We start from the raw sequence: 17372 nt of genomic DNA, 5'->3' as shown, positions 1-17372 counted from the left end.
TTTTTTTTTCATAGCAAAACTCTCTTCTTCTTTGCTCGTAGTTTTTTTTTTCCTGCAAAGAGTTTTCCATGTAAATCTTTGAGTTTATTTTATTTTTCTGTTTGTTGTTTGCCTACTTTACGTTCACCGTGTTCGTTTCTATTTGTACGCTCATCGTAACATGCTCATCAGGCTCTTGCCCGCGGCAGAAATAATTAATGGTTTCAACAAATTTACTGTTTTAGACCTCAAAAATATCCATTAAGCATGAAAAATCAAAGATAATGGTAATGTTGACAATTGTTAAATTTGAATAAAAACATATTGACATATAACAGAAGAATAAGTATAATGCATTTAATCTGCATCGTTTTTGCCATTAGACATGAACTTTGCATACAAACATCACTCATTGCTGGGATGATTTATAGGATTAACAGTATAAGCTACAGTATGATGATGATGATTATGATGATATTATAAGCAAAACTCTCACATTAGAGTCATTTGTTATGTGTCCTTAATTAACAAAACCATACATCACAAGATCAAAAATACTTATAGTAACACAACTCAAACTCTATCTACTATTTATATGGAAGTATCTTCCCTCTCTTCAATCGCTTCGTCGCATAATGCTGAGCCGCTTAGATGTTCCTCTCACTGATTCTTAATCAACCTGAAAAGAGATTGTGCACATATTTATGTATTTTTCAGTTCGAACTTACAAATTCATATGCACATAGAGATATGACCCTGTGTAAGAAGTTAAAATCAAATCGCTTACCGCATTTACGCACTTTGGGATCTAGTGTGATGTACAGCCTCTTCACTGAAGTGATGAACAACCTGCAGAAAACTTTTTTGCGTTAAAAATTTTGTTTGAAATCGAGCTAATTAATCTCTTTTATGGATTTTATGGAAACTGAGCAAGATTTGAAATGCGTACTCCCAAGGAACGTCGCCCACTAGCATTCGATCTCCTTCGTTGTCTTCGTAGAGGAGAATATAGTTAGCAGGAATGGTCTCAGCTTTTTCGTCTTGTTTCGAGTTATTCACACAATCAGCTGAATATATAAGGGGGAAAAGAGATATCATTTTTGTTAGCTCAAACTAACAAAGCACGAAAACATCGCGAAAGACAATCTTTATATATTCGATATGGTTCTCGACAGACTTACTGGACAAGAAGTTATGGAACATTTTCTGGAGAGCGCACGAAAGGGAGTTGTAGCTGTCGTACGCCTTCAAGTTGATCTTCCTACCAACTGCATACCCTTCCATATTCACCTTTACAAACATCGTCGACTTTGTCTCAGGTTTCTGGCCAATGTTCTCTAACTCAGTACTCTTTGCCGCTTCTTCGTCCTTTTCTGCACTTGTGGGCTTTGAAAGGTTAGAAGATCCCAAGTTCTTTCGGAAAGTGCCGACCGGAGGCCAACCGACAACCGGAGGAGGCGGATGCATTGCCCTAAAAACGTTTATGAGGAGTACTTAGAAAGGTAATGTATGGCAAAGAGAAGAATTCGCGGAAATAACTCGAAACGAAAGAAAGAGAATCTACTTCCAACTTCACTTTCGTAAAGTTCGGTCGGAGTCTTAATTAAGTTGCTTATTTCGAACTGCTGGATTGATTGGAGTTAATGTGCAAGCCATATAGAGCATTTCATTAGAAACTACTACTTCTCTAAGAACAAAATACAAACCGCAATTATTCGATGAAATCCCAAGTAAAGGAATTTACTCTTTTAGCCAGGTAGGGATCACCTAAGGCAAAATTGGTCATAAAGTAGTAAGTCAGGGTGTGCCTTCCCCATTTAAGGGGTAAGTTTAACTAAGGATTTAAGTGCCGTGGCACGAGATCGTATAGGAAACTTGCCGATACAGTACGGTACGGTGCGTGCCGGGCCGTGCCGATACGTGCCGGTCATAAAAAATTCATGTGTACCGATATATAGTAGCATGAAATATTTATTTTCTTCAGCAATAAAATATTCTAATTGTTTATTATGTATTTTTATCAAATCTTTCGAACTATATTGGAAAAATTACTTATTAATTTAAAAAATAAAGGGTTATGAGCTATGGCATCGGCATGGGATCTGTATCATACCGATATTTTTTGGGTACAATACGGCACGGTAGACACAACCCGTGCTAATGGGCACTTAAATCCTTGATTTTAACTTTATGAGCCCAAGATATATACCATTAACTAGTAATTTTAACATGAAGAGTAATTAAGAAGGCATCATACATAAACATCCTTTCTCTAAACCTCCACTGTTTTTCAATTGCAACAGTTAAGAGGTATCTCATTTTATCATGTAAACCTTTTTTTCTAGACGACAATCTATATATAGAACCTTAATTTTAGAATTTAACAATACGATCAAATTGTTAATCATTTATGTATTTATGTGATTAGTGCTTGTACTTTATTTATATAGGGTCTAGTTGTACACAACACACACTATAAAGTATTTTTTGTAATTGTGTTCACTATATATTCAATAAAAATCCTAGAGAGGACCTTTAGGTCTTTACCTAATCTCATGATATTAGTGGAGGAGTTCCTGAGTTTGAGTCCCGCCAGGCTCCTATCATGATTTAATTTTCTCTTATTTAATTTAAGTTCACATCTTGTATCTATTAAAAAGTCTCGACTCTAGACGTGAGGAAAAATGTTGAATATAAAAATATTCAAAACACCGTTTTTTGGAAGCTTAAGCTTTCTAGGGAACAATGGTTGTTTCATATAATTTAGCACTGACATTTTAATTTATCATTGAACAGCCTTTTCTTGTATTACAAGCACAAATATCGCTTTCTAAATTCTAAATTAATAGTGACATAAAGATAAAACATGCATAACACCATATTCTACCAAAAAAAGGAGGGAGAATTTTCCCTACCCTAGGGCCCACACAACAGTAACTATAGTCCTTTAAGATGACCACAATATCACTATCATACAAATACTGTGACACCCCAATGATCTCATATCGGATAAAAACAAAATTATTTATGAAAATATAAAGACAAAAAACTCTAATAGTAATTACTTGGCGTAAGCATTTTGAGTCATTGTTTGGACCTGAAGAGTTTTTTTTTCTTTTTTTTGAGAGATAGGTAGCATGCTACCCGCTTTGTTTATTTCATTTAGAAATAAACTTAGCTAGAAATATGAATCAATTAGGATTCGAACTTGGGGTCTCGAATACCAACCACCAAGCCCTTTGCCACTTGCGCTAGGGACGGGTCGGTTTTAGACCTGAAGAGTTATTAGTACTAGTGGTCGGATTGTTACACATGCTCTCTTTAGAATTCTACACTTGCCCAAAAGCCAATTTCAGACAAAATAAGTTTGTTTTCAAGTATTAGTCAAAAAGAAAAGAAAAGGACTTGACAAGTAGAAATTACGTTCAAGCATTGAAAATCTTCTATTTGAACCAATCATTATAAGTTCATGAGCTATTAAAGAAGTATCTTATTGTGGTTCCTAAACTTTATGGCAAATGAAGAAGTGTAACCATGTTTCTGAAATAGCAATAAACTACTCCACACACACACACACACACAAAAAAAAATTTAAAAAAAAGAAAAAAAAAGTCATGCTCAAGATCTCCATCACCTAATTTAGAGCTTGGTTGGCCTGGCTAGACTTTTTCCGCAAGTATTATCAAGTAAAGTTGTTCGAAGAAGTGTTTGTTGGCTTAAAAAGCCAACATCATGTCCTTTGGCCGGAGATCAGGTTGGACTGAGTCATTTTCGAAATGATGGGTGGCCGAGTTGGGCTGAATCATGTTCGAAGTGGCATGAGACTGGTCGGGACGTGTCACAGTTGAGATCGGTGGACGCTGTGTCTTTACATTTTAAGTGAATTAGTTGTGTATTTATAATAGCTTGAGGTTTCGAAATTAATGGTTATAGTCAACGATCCGATAGTGCCCAACAACTTTTGTTGCTAAACTCTTCTAAACGAATATCTTAATATACCAGAAGTAGAAACTTTAAATATAGAAATTGAGTTTTTGGAGCCCAGAAATAGAAGCGGAACCAAACAGATACTTTGTACTTGCATAACAAACCAGAATATCTTATAGAATCACAAGGAGAGAGAGAGAGAGAGAGAGTAACCAAACCTTGGGATGTGAGAAGTGCTGCTGGGGCTTCTCTGGGCTTGTTCCAGAGCAGCTTTCTGCTGCCTGGCAGCCAGGCTCCAAGGGTGCACAAACCCACTCCCAGTCTGGGAGAAGCACCTCTTAGACCCTCCATGGCCCAGCCCAATACTGACAACCCTCTGCTGGGCCAAGCCCACATCCTGGTGGCCCATAAACCTTGTCAATTCACCACCACCCTCAATCCCATCTGAAGAAGATATGCCAAGCCTCAGCTCCAGGTGCTTCTGCTTCTTCTCTGCCAACCCATCTGCTTCCTCTTTCAGGGGGAGCTCCAGCTCCAGAGAAGCACTTTTCATGGTGGTTGCTTGTGCTTGTTCAAGAGGAGTGTTTGAGGTAGGGAATGGAGGAGGATAGAGAGGAGGGGATGGTTAAGTGAGTAGAGAGGACTCCTTTGAAGAGGGGGAGTGTATATAGTAGAGAGTTCATTATAGGGGTGTGGGAGGAAAAAAAAAAAATATTGTAGGGGGGAATAAAGGAAGGGTAGATGAAAAGGAGAGGAGCTTTTGTGGGGACTCTGGTGGCTGTTGAGAAAACCCTTTTTTTTCCCTTTTTTTTTCCCTCTTTTTTTCTTTTTTGGGTGGGGAATGGTAGATGTGGGGAGTGTGGCAGCTCTTGAGGTGCAAAAGCAGGCCTTGCTCTGTGGAGAGAGAGAGAGAGAGAGAGAGAGAGAGAGAGAGAGAGAGACTTAGTTATTTCCATCTTTCTTTTTCTCTCCTTTTTTTTTTTTCTTTTCTTTTTTTGTTATCCAAATCCTGTTTTCTCAATCAAGGTTAACTCTGTTTGGTGCTTTTCCACTTTGGATAAGAAACACTCAGTAAGTTATTCTTTCTTTCCTTTTTTTTTTAAATACTTTTCTTTCCTTTTTTTTTTTACTACTTTTCTTTTATAAATTCGTTGTTTGAGAAATTAGGCCAAACAGATAAGAAGAAACTATTTAGTCTTGTCGGCGTGACTGGCACAACCGTTAATAAGTTAAAGTGCATAATACTGGTCAGCATAGTTCTGCTTTTGAGTTTGATTATCCGGCATGAATTCCATTCCTGCGCAAAGATGGTGTCATGAAAATTACTCGCGTAAAACTTCATCACATACTTGATATGGCTCGCTTTGCATAAAATAGGCATCCAAAAGTGAAGCAAAACAGACCCTAAGTCATAAACAAAGATTATTTTGTTATTTTCTACAGACATTTTGGGAGCTTCATGCCTTGAATTTATAGGTTAGGGTTGTTCTAGAGTTACAGGGGAACTCTACATGTTTAACATCTTACCTTGTCCAAATACTATCTGAATATACCGATCGTCCCTAGAGTAAGTAGCAAAGGGTTTGGTGGTTGATACCCGAGGTCTCAAGTTCGAATTCTAGCTGATTCACATTTCCATCTAAGTTTATTTCTAAATGAAATAAACGAAGCAGGTAGCGCGCTACCTATCTCTCTCTCTCAAAAAAAAAAAAAAAAAAAAAAAAAAAAAAAAAAAAAAAAAAAAACTATCTGAATATGTAGACTTACTATCCACTCAAGAAGCTATTTTAGAAGCACATTTCCCTGCTACCTTATTCTCAATAAAAAGAAAAGCTCATTTGCCTCCTTGCTGATTAACAAAACTTGCTTACTTTATAAGCAAATATTATCGATAATAATTAATCCGACAAGTTGGACTAATCCATGCTTACTCTTTTGGCTTTACAAAAAGGAAGGCACAATCAGAGCACATGATCAAATGATGCCTACATATATTCCTAACAAGTTATTATATCTACTCTATGATTAGATATGTTCCAAGTGATCTGTACTTTGTTATCTTAATCTCCTCTCACCTAAACATATCCAGATTTCATGGACCACTTATAACTTAATTTTGCAGCTGATGGTGGCAATTGTTGTCATCATTACTGTAGATTAATTCTTATACTTGCAATATTTTATTTTTGAGAGGAACATCGATCCTTGTAATGTGTAGAATCTCTGCTTTATGTAGAAGCTGTTTACAATAAAAAGAAGCCCATCTTTTTACTGGTCATGACACTAACAATTTGCATGCTGAGATATCTCTTTATTCTGACATCAATTATGGGCAGATAATTTAACTGTATATGCTATTGGATATATACCTACAATTCTAATCTAAGTTCTAAATTTTTGCACTCCACTCATTGGAAATAAAAAAGAGAAAAAAAAAATCTCTATGTAGCATTAGTGGATAAAGCAAAAAAGGCACCAATGAATCCCTCAGTGAGTGGCTTCTAAGATTTGTTAGAGACAAATCCAAAAGGCTGAATAGGAGCTATCAATTAGTAGCCTTACCTTATGGACCAGTGGGAGTAGTTGAGTTCAAACCAGGTATGATAGCCATTGTTTCTGCGAAAACTACATGTAAATCATTTCCTATCAGATTAATTTACCTTTATCTTGTATCATGGTTAGTTTCAAGTCTCTCAGTTCCAGGACATTCTGAGTTCGATTTTCATATTTGAATTTGTAGTATGATTTATCTGATCTTCATCATGCACGTAATCTGACGTGCGAAGAGTACAAAAACTGTTCTTCGTTTGATCAATCTTTTATTCACAGTTTCTAATCAACGTCGGTTATTTTTTCTTCTGATTAAATTGCAGAGATAGAAAAGACTACAAAAGTCATCTCAAATTAAAAGAAACCCTCATTGAGTGGGTGATAAAGGTGATAAGATATCACTATGATGATGAAATTAAAATGCAAAGGTGAGTCATGATCACACATGGGTGGGGTTCAATGTTCAACCACCATACAACAATCATGGTAGGAAGAGTATTTTGATCCTCTTCAGGGCTCAGAGATTCAGCCTGCTTTTGTTTCTTAACAACCAGACTCCAAACATACATACTTTTGCCGTATACAAAGGACTAAGATTTCTCTACTTCTTTTCCCCTCATATTTCTCCTTTTGTTTTCTGATACGTCACGACGAGCACACAAATAGAAACGAAAAATGACGATTGCAATGTTCGCAAACCATGAAAACAGTAAAAGAGAAATGAACACAAGGATTTACGTGAAAAATTTTTTGCAGGAAAAAAATTACGGGTGAAGAAAGAGGGAACTTCACTATATGAAAAGGGAAGCATAATTTGTGAAAGTGCAATAAGCTGTATCGTCTCTAGGAAAAAAAGAAGAAAGAAGTTCCTTAACGGATTTTTTCATTATCAGATCCAATCCGTACCGTGGGCCCGAGCCATTCGCTACCCAACACATACATCCATGTTTCCTTTCACAAATCATTTTTCAGAATTTGTTTGCACTGGGAAGCTTTCGGCGATTCATAGGTAGGAAATTGAACCTGATAACCAAATTTCGAGATATATTTAACATGATAGATAAGGCAAAATAGTGGCAATGATATTAAAATCATTTAGTGGAGATCATCAGGTTTGAATGTTGAATAGTCTAGAAAACTAATTGAAAATTTCAAATTGGTTGATTTCACTATGTGTGCTACATCCTATTTAACAAAAAAGCAAAGGAAAAATTTTACTTCATTAAATTTGAGAAAATTGTAGGGATTGGATAGAGCTCAAATGGCTAGTTGAAGATTATGTATGCCAGTCCATATATTGTCTGTAAACCAAAAAAAAAGGGATAGTTTCATTAAGCTTACTGTGAGTATATCGAATAGCAAAAATATCCCTACAAAGTTCAAGTTGTCAGATTTATTCCTCGAAAAATGCTAACGGTTTCAAATACACCCCCTAAAATATAGTTAATCATAGGTAAAATACTTAATCTTGGTTAGTGATTGAGGTAAATTGAACTTTTTACCTCTCTGATATTATACTTTCTTTTCTCAATCAAAATTCTAGTTCTATCAAAACCCTAGCAACGGAAACTCTTCTTCGTTTTCCTCTTCATCTCCCTCCCTCTCCTTCGTGCTAGTTTCAAACCCGTATCTAGGGTTTCTCCGTCCCCATTCATCCACGACGCATTTTGTTTTATCCATGTCGAGCGCTAGGGAATCAGTAATAGATAGGTAAGGAGAAAAGGAGTGAGGGAAGAGGTAGAAAAGATATTGCAACAATGGTGGATTGAGTTAGTTTTTATAGAGGAAGAAGATAACAATTGAAATTTTTCGGGAGGATATTTCTGTATAATTCTAACAGTATGGACTTTTGGAGGGACATATTTGTGATGGTAAAATGACATTTCATTTAATTTCTGTTTAAAAATAAATAATGAGCTAACTGTAACAAATAAAAGAGGCAAATATAAATATCACTGGGCTTTTGAACTGATAAATCTAACAATTTGAATTTTTTAGAAACATATCTGCTATTCGATATGTTTATAGGGAACTGTATGAAACTATTTCAAAAAAATGCCTTTTTTATTTTGGTGTTTAGAGCTCAAGGCTTAAGTTGTTATAGTAAATCAACTTTCAGAAGAGTTTCTTTTTTTTTTTTTTAAAAAAATCAAATTTAGTAATTATCTATTTAATTTTCTCACTATTTTCAGGGTTTTTATTTTTATTTTTAATTATGAAATTTATTTTGATCCATCCAAGTGTATGTGTTAAATCCTTATAACCTAACTAGTGCCTTTTAAATTAAGTTGCAACCATTAGATATGTACTTCAATAAAGAAAAGAAAATGACATATCATTAGCATAGCAAGACAGAATGAACCATCTTGGATTGTATGTCTAGCAAAATGATTGGAGTGAATTGTACCACTTCAAACCCCTCATACCAAAGTAAGGGCATATATCAACCACCAGGTTCCAACAAGGATGTCAATAGGTACAGATACCCGAATTTCGATAATTTCTATGAAAACAACAAAAATTGATGAATTCGGATTAAGTTATAGTTTTTGTCTATACCGAAACCGAATCCAAAGACGATCTCAAAACTATATGAAAACTTGTTTTTAATATATATAAAAAGATAATTTTTTAGATATTTATTTTAATGGATGATTTATTTAATATTTATATTTAGTATATTAAATGGTCAGGATTGATTTTCTGGTTTTGGGTAGGGACTTTTGGTATTCTTTTCGGGTTCAGCTTCGAATTTGAATTTTCCTACCAGTAGGACTTGGGTACGATTCCAGATTTCAGCCTTTTATCGGGTTCGACTTTAAATGTTGCAAAAACCTCCCCGAAGCCGACCCATTAACGTTACTACATCTAACTACAGTTTTTCTACTTCGAGAAGCAACAATTAATCAGAGTTTTGGCGAAGCATGAGAAAGCATTTGCTACATCCACCCAAGAAGTACATTGACAAAACTGCTATCAAAGTGATTATTATTAAAAAATTCTAGGCTATTTCCTATCAAATCAATCTTTCACATAACTACTATCAGATTGATATTTTGATTAACATGTTAGGATTAGTTTCATACAGCACCCTGTAAATATATCGTATAGCAAATATATTTCTACAGAATTCAACTTTTCATATTTATTCTTGCATAAGTCCAGTGATATTCATTCATATTTGCTCTTCTAGTTTGTTACCTATAGAGCACCGTTTATTTTTTAACAGAAGATAAGTAAAATGATATTTTGTCATCACAAATATATTTCTCAAAAAATCTCAACTGTTAGAATTATACAGAAATATTCTTCCAAAAATCCTCAACGATCATCTTCTTTCTTTTTCCGACGACAAATAATATCAGAGGGGTAAAAGGGTCAATTTACCTCATTCACTAATCAAGATTAAATATTTTATCTATGGCTAACTATATTTTTCTAACGAATCTGAACAGTAGAAGTATATTTGAAAACGTTAGAATTTTTGCTTAAATAAATATGAAAAGCTGAACTTTCTAGAAATATACCTGCTATTCGATATGTTTACGAGAAACTATATGTACTTAACCCAATATTTTAAGTAGCTATACTTAGGCTTAAATGCTTAGTTTGGTATTGAGTTCTATATAACGCTATTAGATAAAATGGAGTTGAGAAAAAAATATATAGGGATATGCTTCTGCGTTCTTCGATGGAACCGTAGAAAATATATTGTAATCGACTAATCGTGATATACGGAACGCAATATTACGTACGGAAACAAACAGAGTATTTTTCCACCGTTCTTTCTTACCGCAGGTAATGTAATCTTCCCACAATTTCAAACGAAACCTTGATACGTTGGACGGAAGCTCCAGTTAGGAGCAAAAAAAAGTAAAAAGATCTTACTAAAGAAAGAGCAGGGAAAAGGAGGGAGGAAGGAGGTATCATTTCAATCTACAATCCAAAAGGAACACGGTGGGGATGAGCACTTTTGGCTCGTGCTGAGGTCCTTATCAGAAGCACTATTTGGGACAGCATGATGGGCAGCATTTCATGTCTATCCTTGACTTGGGAGGGTCTCCCTTCCCACATTCTCTCTCTTGCCGCAGTTTCTGCCCTCCTCTCTCCATGTCTCTTTTCAGTGCAGGCTTCTTTCTCAACACCAATCATGGGCTCATGGCTTGCTCTGCCATAAAATTGCAAAGATTTTTTGTTTGCATAAACTTAACAAAAACCAAAACAAAAACAAAAACAAACTCTCTTATTTGTTAGTGTAATAATAATGCATCTTTGCATTGCATTGGTGGATCACTCAATGCCCTAAGATTGCTATTCCAGTTTTCAGTACAGAGCACCGACTGTCCCTAGAGCAAGTGGTAAAGGGCTTGGTAATTGGTACCCGAGGTCCCAAGTTCGAATCTTAATTGATTCACATTTCCAGCCAAGTTTATTTCTAAATGAAATAAACGAAGCGAGTAGCGTACTACGTACCTATCTCTCAAAAAAAAAAAAAAATTTTAATATTGAGCTTTTCATCGGCTAAACTGGAGTTTGAGTTTGGGCTGAATTTTTTATCTAATATAAACGAATTATTGCGGTAGTGCTAACTATAAAAATATCATTCTCTACTAGTTTAAGTTTTTGAAAAATAATGATTATTGTTTTATATAATTTAACAAAGTATCAGAATATGAGGTTCTGAGTTCGAATTATGCTGGACTCTTGGCAGTTTTGATTTTTTTCTTCTAATTTAATTCAAGTTCATGTCATGAGCTTATCAAAATCTTTTGAGTTCAAACATATTTCTCTATCAGCTTAAGCTTTTGGAGAACAACGGTTGTTCTATACAATTTAATAAATCGTGCTTGGGTTGGATTTGGGTCTAAGTTCGAGGAGAGACCCATTAAGTAGAATGTGAGCTTAGATTTAGTTTATTGATCATCTTTCATCCAAATGAAGAGCAACATCAAGACATCTAAACGATGTTAACCAACTACATGACACCTGATACATGAATACACTACATCACAAGGCTCTTTCATGAAGTATATTTAAACCATGAATCAATCTGAATCACTCAAGAGAGATTATGAGAACAAAATTTGGAGATATATGAGAATGAATTCGAAAAATTAGTTTACATAACAAATTTTATTGAGGTTTGTATGAGTGAAAGGAAAAAAGAAATGGAATTGAAAATTAGATTAATAGACTAAAATATTGGGACCGTGAACATTGACTTGTTAGGAGCACTGCCACTAGGGAGGAGGTTTTCTCAATCCAACACCTTTTACTAACTTTAAAAGTCTCCTCCACAATTTGGAGAGAATGTAGTGATCACTTGCAATGTGGAAACCTTTACAAGTTGCAAATGATCATGCACAACTAGTGAGAAGATCCTATTTTGCACTAATGTTTGATAGAGAAGACCAAGTTAGTTTCAGTTTCTTGACCAGAGAGAGAGAGAGAGAGAGAGAGAGAGAGATTGTGGCAGTAAGAAAACAAAAATGAGATTCTGAACCTCAAAAATTGGAGGTTTAATTTGGTGTTTTCAATTCTAATGCAAAGAAAAACTATTAAGAATATCTGAATATAATCCTTATTCGAATAACACTTATCAAATAACACTTCATCAAATAATACTATATCCTACAACAAGATCAAACAGGCCTAAAAAGTATTAATCAACTTCACGTTCTAGCCTCAAAAACTGCCCAACTATGAAGAAATAGATGCATGCCCCAAAATATTAGGTTCATTCTTCCATGAGAATTAAGAATAGATTTGTTTCACAAACAACTATAGATTAAAAAAAAAAAGGTATAGTGAGCTCAATTATAAACAGCCAAAGTATACATAAAAAAGTTCATGCTAATAAACAAGCATGGCACACACATGCAAATATCTAGAATATCTTATCCTAAGCATCCTTTTATCTCCTTTTTGAAAAAGTGTAGTTATGGATATTGGGGCTAAAAATTTAAAGAGTAGAAAATGCAAAGGTTTTGAGTTTCAAAAGTATAATCAAACACTTCATGATTAGCTAGTTGGTTTCTCTTTAGTGGTGTGAATCATATTATTATGAGGCATTATAAGTGAGAGCCTGCATAAAGTTTCATCAGCTAAAAGCTACCTTATTTTATGATTTGATTCACCAACATTAACCTTCATGCTAGAAGCTGTTGATAAATTCTCAGAAATAGTAAAAGGGTTAAACACTTTTGGTGTTTTATACATATTGACTTTTTCCGTAAAATTATAGCATGGATTAAGGATCAAAATGAATAAATTGCTGGAAGGTCAGCAACTCAGAATTCAGCAAATGATTTAACAAACATAATATGTTCTGATTGACAAATAATGGAAAATGAATTGAGCCATATAAATGAATGGAGTGTACAAATAATTAGTATTTTCTGCATTTCCTGTCAATAATCCATGAATTGACAAATAATTTGGTTAAACTGAACCAATGGTAATTTCACATACTCTTCCCAAATTTCTCAAGAGAATGCCAAATATTATTACAAAATATTATAAAGTGCCAAAAAAATAATTGCTGTCATATGTTTTGACGAACAAAAAAAAAAAAAGAAAAAAATCCAATGACCCTGTAATGTTATCAACTGCAGAATCGACAGCATGACTGCTTGCAAATTCAAAAGGAATGAAGAACTGGACATCTGATTCACGGATTATTTTCTTTTCCAGAGCTTCAGATAAAATGCCATTTGATTAAAATTATCCAAAGCAGCACTAATAACATTTACCATGAGAATCTGCACTAGTAACAATTCCCATCAGAATCTCCGCAACAGCTTTTGCTGCAGCAGAAACATAGGCTTCAAATCCATGTTTTAGAAGCCAGGTGCTTGATAAAACTGCTACTCAATGTAGAGAAGTTGTTTGAAAACCCCAGGCAAAAAGAGAGCAATGCTGGAAGAAAATAATCAGAAAATGGCAACAGATAACAATATCAACTCCTTTTCTTTTTTTAATTTTTTGACCCTTTTGTACTTCGATACCGTACTATAACTTTCTTTTCTTTGACGACCTAGTAGCATAGGCCCTTAATCTCCTTAGTATCTTCCTCTCACTCACCCGCAACACCAATGAGTGGTACAATTTCCTCTCACTAATGCAGCAACAGTTGCTCAACTTCTTTAAATCATCCTCTAGAGAATTAGATCCGTAGAGACTCTCTCTTGAGTCAGCAAGCGCTAAAAGCGCACAGCAAACACTCTCTGTGAGCAATAGCTTCTTCAAGTCCTCTGGCTCTTTCTGCCCATTAATTATCTTCAAATCTTTGCAGCCATTGCTTCTGGTGATCTTAATCAACTCAACGACACTACTAAAGCAGTCATATGTGCTTTCCAATGTATCCATCATCATTTTAAGCTTCTCAAAAGTACTTTCTACCAAAGTGATTATGTAGAGAAGGACAAGAAGCTCGAGTTGTGGCTCTCCGTTGTAAGAAATCTCAAAGTACTCGGAATCCTGACTGGTGCAGCCTGAATAGTTTAACTTTCTCCATGTTGAGAGCCTTGATCGAGTGCGTCGATTGGAAAATTTGTATGAGGACCATTTGGTTACTAGGGCTAGATCGATATTAATGATGTCAAATGGATTGTCAAGTTCGGTAAATCCATATCTATGAAGCAGAGCAGCATTTCCCACTAGGCCATAAGTATTAAAAACCTAATTATTCAAAAAATAAATAAATAATAGAGTTATATAAGTGAAATGGTCAATGGATTTCTTGAAGTTCGAAATTGAAAGATCAAGTACAGAGTTCCCTGAGCTCAATTAATTTAATGAACACAGCTGATGAAAGTAGCGAGAGATAAGTGAAGAAAAGGATAGTGTTGAGGATTATAACCATAAAGTACATCAGTTCTTAACAAACTATCAATCTCACGGTTATGTAAATATCAAAGTTATTAGCCTCTAGTTTGCCAGTGCAAATCATAAACATTGTCGTAAATTTTCTGCAAAGACATAATATATTAAACTTCTAAAATGCCTCCAGTTTCCACACAAGATGGTTACCAGGAAAGTAACATATTTTGGAGAACCACGGTGAAACAAAATGTCATTATGTAGAAACTAACGATGAAAATAAATAATTCAAACTAGAACGATGGTGGACATTACATACAGTCTCTTAAGTATTAGTTGGCTCACACTATCTTTTCTCATTTGAAAGATATCTATAAATTCTCACTGGACAAAATCGACAACCGTAATATATATATATATAGAGTCCGGCTACTATACTCTTATGAGTACGAATGCCCTCGTACTCATAAGTTCTTTCCATAGCATATATATATATATATATATATATATGTATGCTATGGAAAGAACTTTGGGTCCTTTAAATAATCTATTCATAGTATATTTACAAAGGTAGAAGAAAGCTTAGACCTACAAGACTCACTGTGGTCGAATGAAAGAGATAAGCTATCTCGGTATCAAAGTTCAGGAAAATCTAGAGCAATATCAGCAGGCCTAGAACTCACTAATCCAAACTTGTTACGTTTGTTCAGAAGATAAAATGACAAACTGCTATGATCTGATCAAATTTACAAACAATAAATTGGAACATTTAGTCTGTCCAAATATATAGTTGCAACTGAATACTGACCTCTGCCCCTGCATCAACTTCTCTTACAACGATCATTTCTAAAGCCTCATCCTTGCCACCTGCTTTAAAGAAATAAAACATGCTTTTCCGTAAATTTGATTCATCTACTTTGATAAAGCCCACTTATAGTACCTACTTGGCCTGGCTTATAAAACAACTTCTCTACTTCGAATAGAAGCAACTAGGTTGTTTAAGGAAAAAAAAAAGAGTACACAACTTTTACTATGGTAAAAACCAGAAATGAGCTTTTGGAACTCAAAAGCAAAAGCTAATGTCTGATGATCCTGCTTCTGCTGCAGCAGAAAGCTGCTCAGGACTTTGATTGCAAGGATGACAATGCTTCTCCAAGAAGCTATACTCTACGGCCAAGCCAAAGAGAACCTCAATAGGGATGAAGATGGTTTAGACAATAACCTGGAGAGTTAGAATTGACTTCCATGGAAGGTCTGCTGCTACTAGATGCATCACTAATGTTATCAGCACTTTCATCATCTGAGTCAGAAGGCAATGCAGCATTGGTAAAGTGTACATTTTCAGCACCTGTTTTGTGATTGAAGCTGTAATATATTACAATAACAAGCAAAAGACATCATAAAGGTTAGAAAAAGGAAAAGAAAAATAGAACACTAGATAATCAATAGTAGTTGAAGAGGCAGCACTTAATTTACAGGAACTGTTAGGTCATACAATGTGTGTTTCACTCTAATAATCTTTCATCAATAAACTATATGGGAAAAAATTTCATATTTTATTGGAAGGTCAGGTGATTTTGTGCATGTACAACGACTGAATGTGTTCATCAGAAAACAATAGTTACTTACAGGTCAGCTAAAGGCACCATTCCAGAGCCATGGTAACTGTCAATTTCGAAGGATCTTGACGAAATAAGAGTCTTGGCTGAGAAGTATTGCTCAAGGCCAAAATAGTGTGGGTCAAGTTTCAAAGGTCCTGTGTGAATAAGGGGCTCTATGGATTCTTTCCAATCCTCATAGAGACATGCCTTGTCTTCCTTCACCGTCTGCCTAAATATTTACCAGCAAAAAGAAAAACAGAAACTAGGATTGGCATCAGAAAGGCTACAGAAACATGAGATAAGACACTGAAACTATTAGGCAAGCAGAAAAACTAAAATTTGTAAATTGAATACTTCTGAGGAAGTGATTTGAGTACCCATTAGGGGTAACTGCTATTGCCCACTCATGTTTTGATCTACTCTGCACAAGTTAATCCGCACATGACAACACATAAGCAGAGCAGTACATCAACAGCCTATAAGAGCAGCATTTTTCTAAAAAATCAATTGATTCGGTCCAAATTCTATTCCAATCTACTCTTGAAGGATATATAGCATTATTCTTCTCTCAATATTCTCATTTAAAAGACCGAACTGGTTCAAAATGCAAAATTGGTGATATATACCCTTCTCAACGGCGGGTCCTTCCATAAAACTAGAATAGAAACCACATGCGCAAAATGCTACACTCTGAATTGCAGGATAGTAAAGTACAAACGTACTATACCATGGGACTTAATGAACTAGCAACTCCACTATATCCTAGTATATCACCAATCATCACTATAATAAAAAAGGAACCATTTTTTCACCCACTCTTATCATATTTCTCCCAACATTCTCATTTAATGCATCGAATTGGTTCAAAATGGGAGATTAGTAATCAAAAACAAAACTTTTCACCTTGTCGAGCTCCGTCCCGGCGAGGAGTTCCTCAACCTCGCTTGCGCTCCACACGAGGGGCACGCACTCGCGGTCGGGGAGGAGGCGCAGGTACCCGTACCAGGGGGAGCCGGGGCCGAGGCTGCGCTCGTACATGAGGGCGACGGCGAGGGCGAGGCACCCGCCGAGCGCCGCGCCCTCGATCAGGGGGCGCGCCCCCGAGGTGCGGGTCGTGAGGCACGCGCTCTTGGGTATGGTGGCGACGAGGTCGCCCTCCTTGAGGCCGCACAGGGCGGCGACGAAGACGCCGCGCCCCGGGGCTTCTTCCGCGAGCTCTAGGGCGTCGGAGCACTCGATCCCGTGCGAGCGCATCCACCGCTTGAAGGACCGCAAGCGCCTGCGAAGGTGACGAGGTTAGAGAGAGAGCAAAAGAGGGGTAGAGAGAGAGAGAGAGAGAGAGAGAGAGAGAGAGAGAGAGAGAGAGAGGAGAGAGAGAGTACCGAGACATGGGTGGAAGAGGCGGCGCCGAGGAGGGAGAGGAGTATAGTAGGGTAGGGGAAGGGGAAACACGAAGATTCAAATCGACAAGGCTTTGTTGAAGGGTATTTGCGT

General features: G+C 36.0%; 2 protein-coding genes across 3 annotated transcripts; both read right to left on the bottom strand.

Moving 5' to 3' along the window:
• On the bottom strand, positions 333 to 4781 carry LOC109707217 (auxin-responsive protein IAA25-like). The gene is made up of 5 exons (XM_020228349.1): positions 4125 to 4781; positions 1161 to 1450; positions 929 to 1046; positions 767 to 828; positions 333 to 658 (listed from the first exon to the last, which is right to left on the bottom strand). The coding sequence occupies exons 1-5, from the start codon at positions 4457 to 4459 to the stop codon at positions 654 to 656; spliced, it is 810 nt and encodes a 269-aa protein (XP_020083938.1). The 5' UTR covers positions 4460 to 4781; the 3' UTR covers positions 333 to 653.
• LOC109722518 (ribosomal lysine N-methyltransferase 3) lies at positions 12898 to 17357 on the bottom strand. Of its 2 annotated transcripts, none has more exons than XM_020250613.1 (6): positions 17261 to 17357; positions 16782 to 17157; positions 15907 to 16103; positions 15500 to 15642; positions 15086 to 15147; positions 12898 to 14136 (listed from the first exon to the last, which is right to left on the bottom strand). In XM_020250613.1, the coding sequence occupies exons 1-6, from the start codon at positions 17266 to 17268 to the stop codon at positions 13468 to 13470; spliced, it is 1455 nt and encodes a 484-aa protein (XP_020106202.1). In that variant the 5' UTR covers positions 17269 to 17357; the 3' UTR covers positions 12898 to 13467. The 2 variants fall into 2 exon arrangements, with proteins under 2 accessions (XP_020106202.1, XP_020106210.1); XM_020250621.1 differs by having other exon boundaries at positions 15086 to 15144.

This window comes from Ananas comosus, linkage group 1 (genome assembly GCF_001540865.1).
Source record: "Ananas comosus cultivar F153 linkage group 1, ASM154086v1, whole genome shotgun sequence".
Lineage (NCBI taxonomy): Eukaryota > Viridiplantae > Streptophyta > Magnoliopsida > Poales > Bromeliaceae > Ananas > Ananas comosus.
The sequence above is the reverse complement of the archived record's forward strand: the minus strand, read 5'-3'. Positions and strand labels throughout refer to the sequence as shown.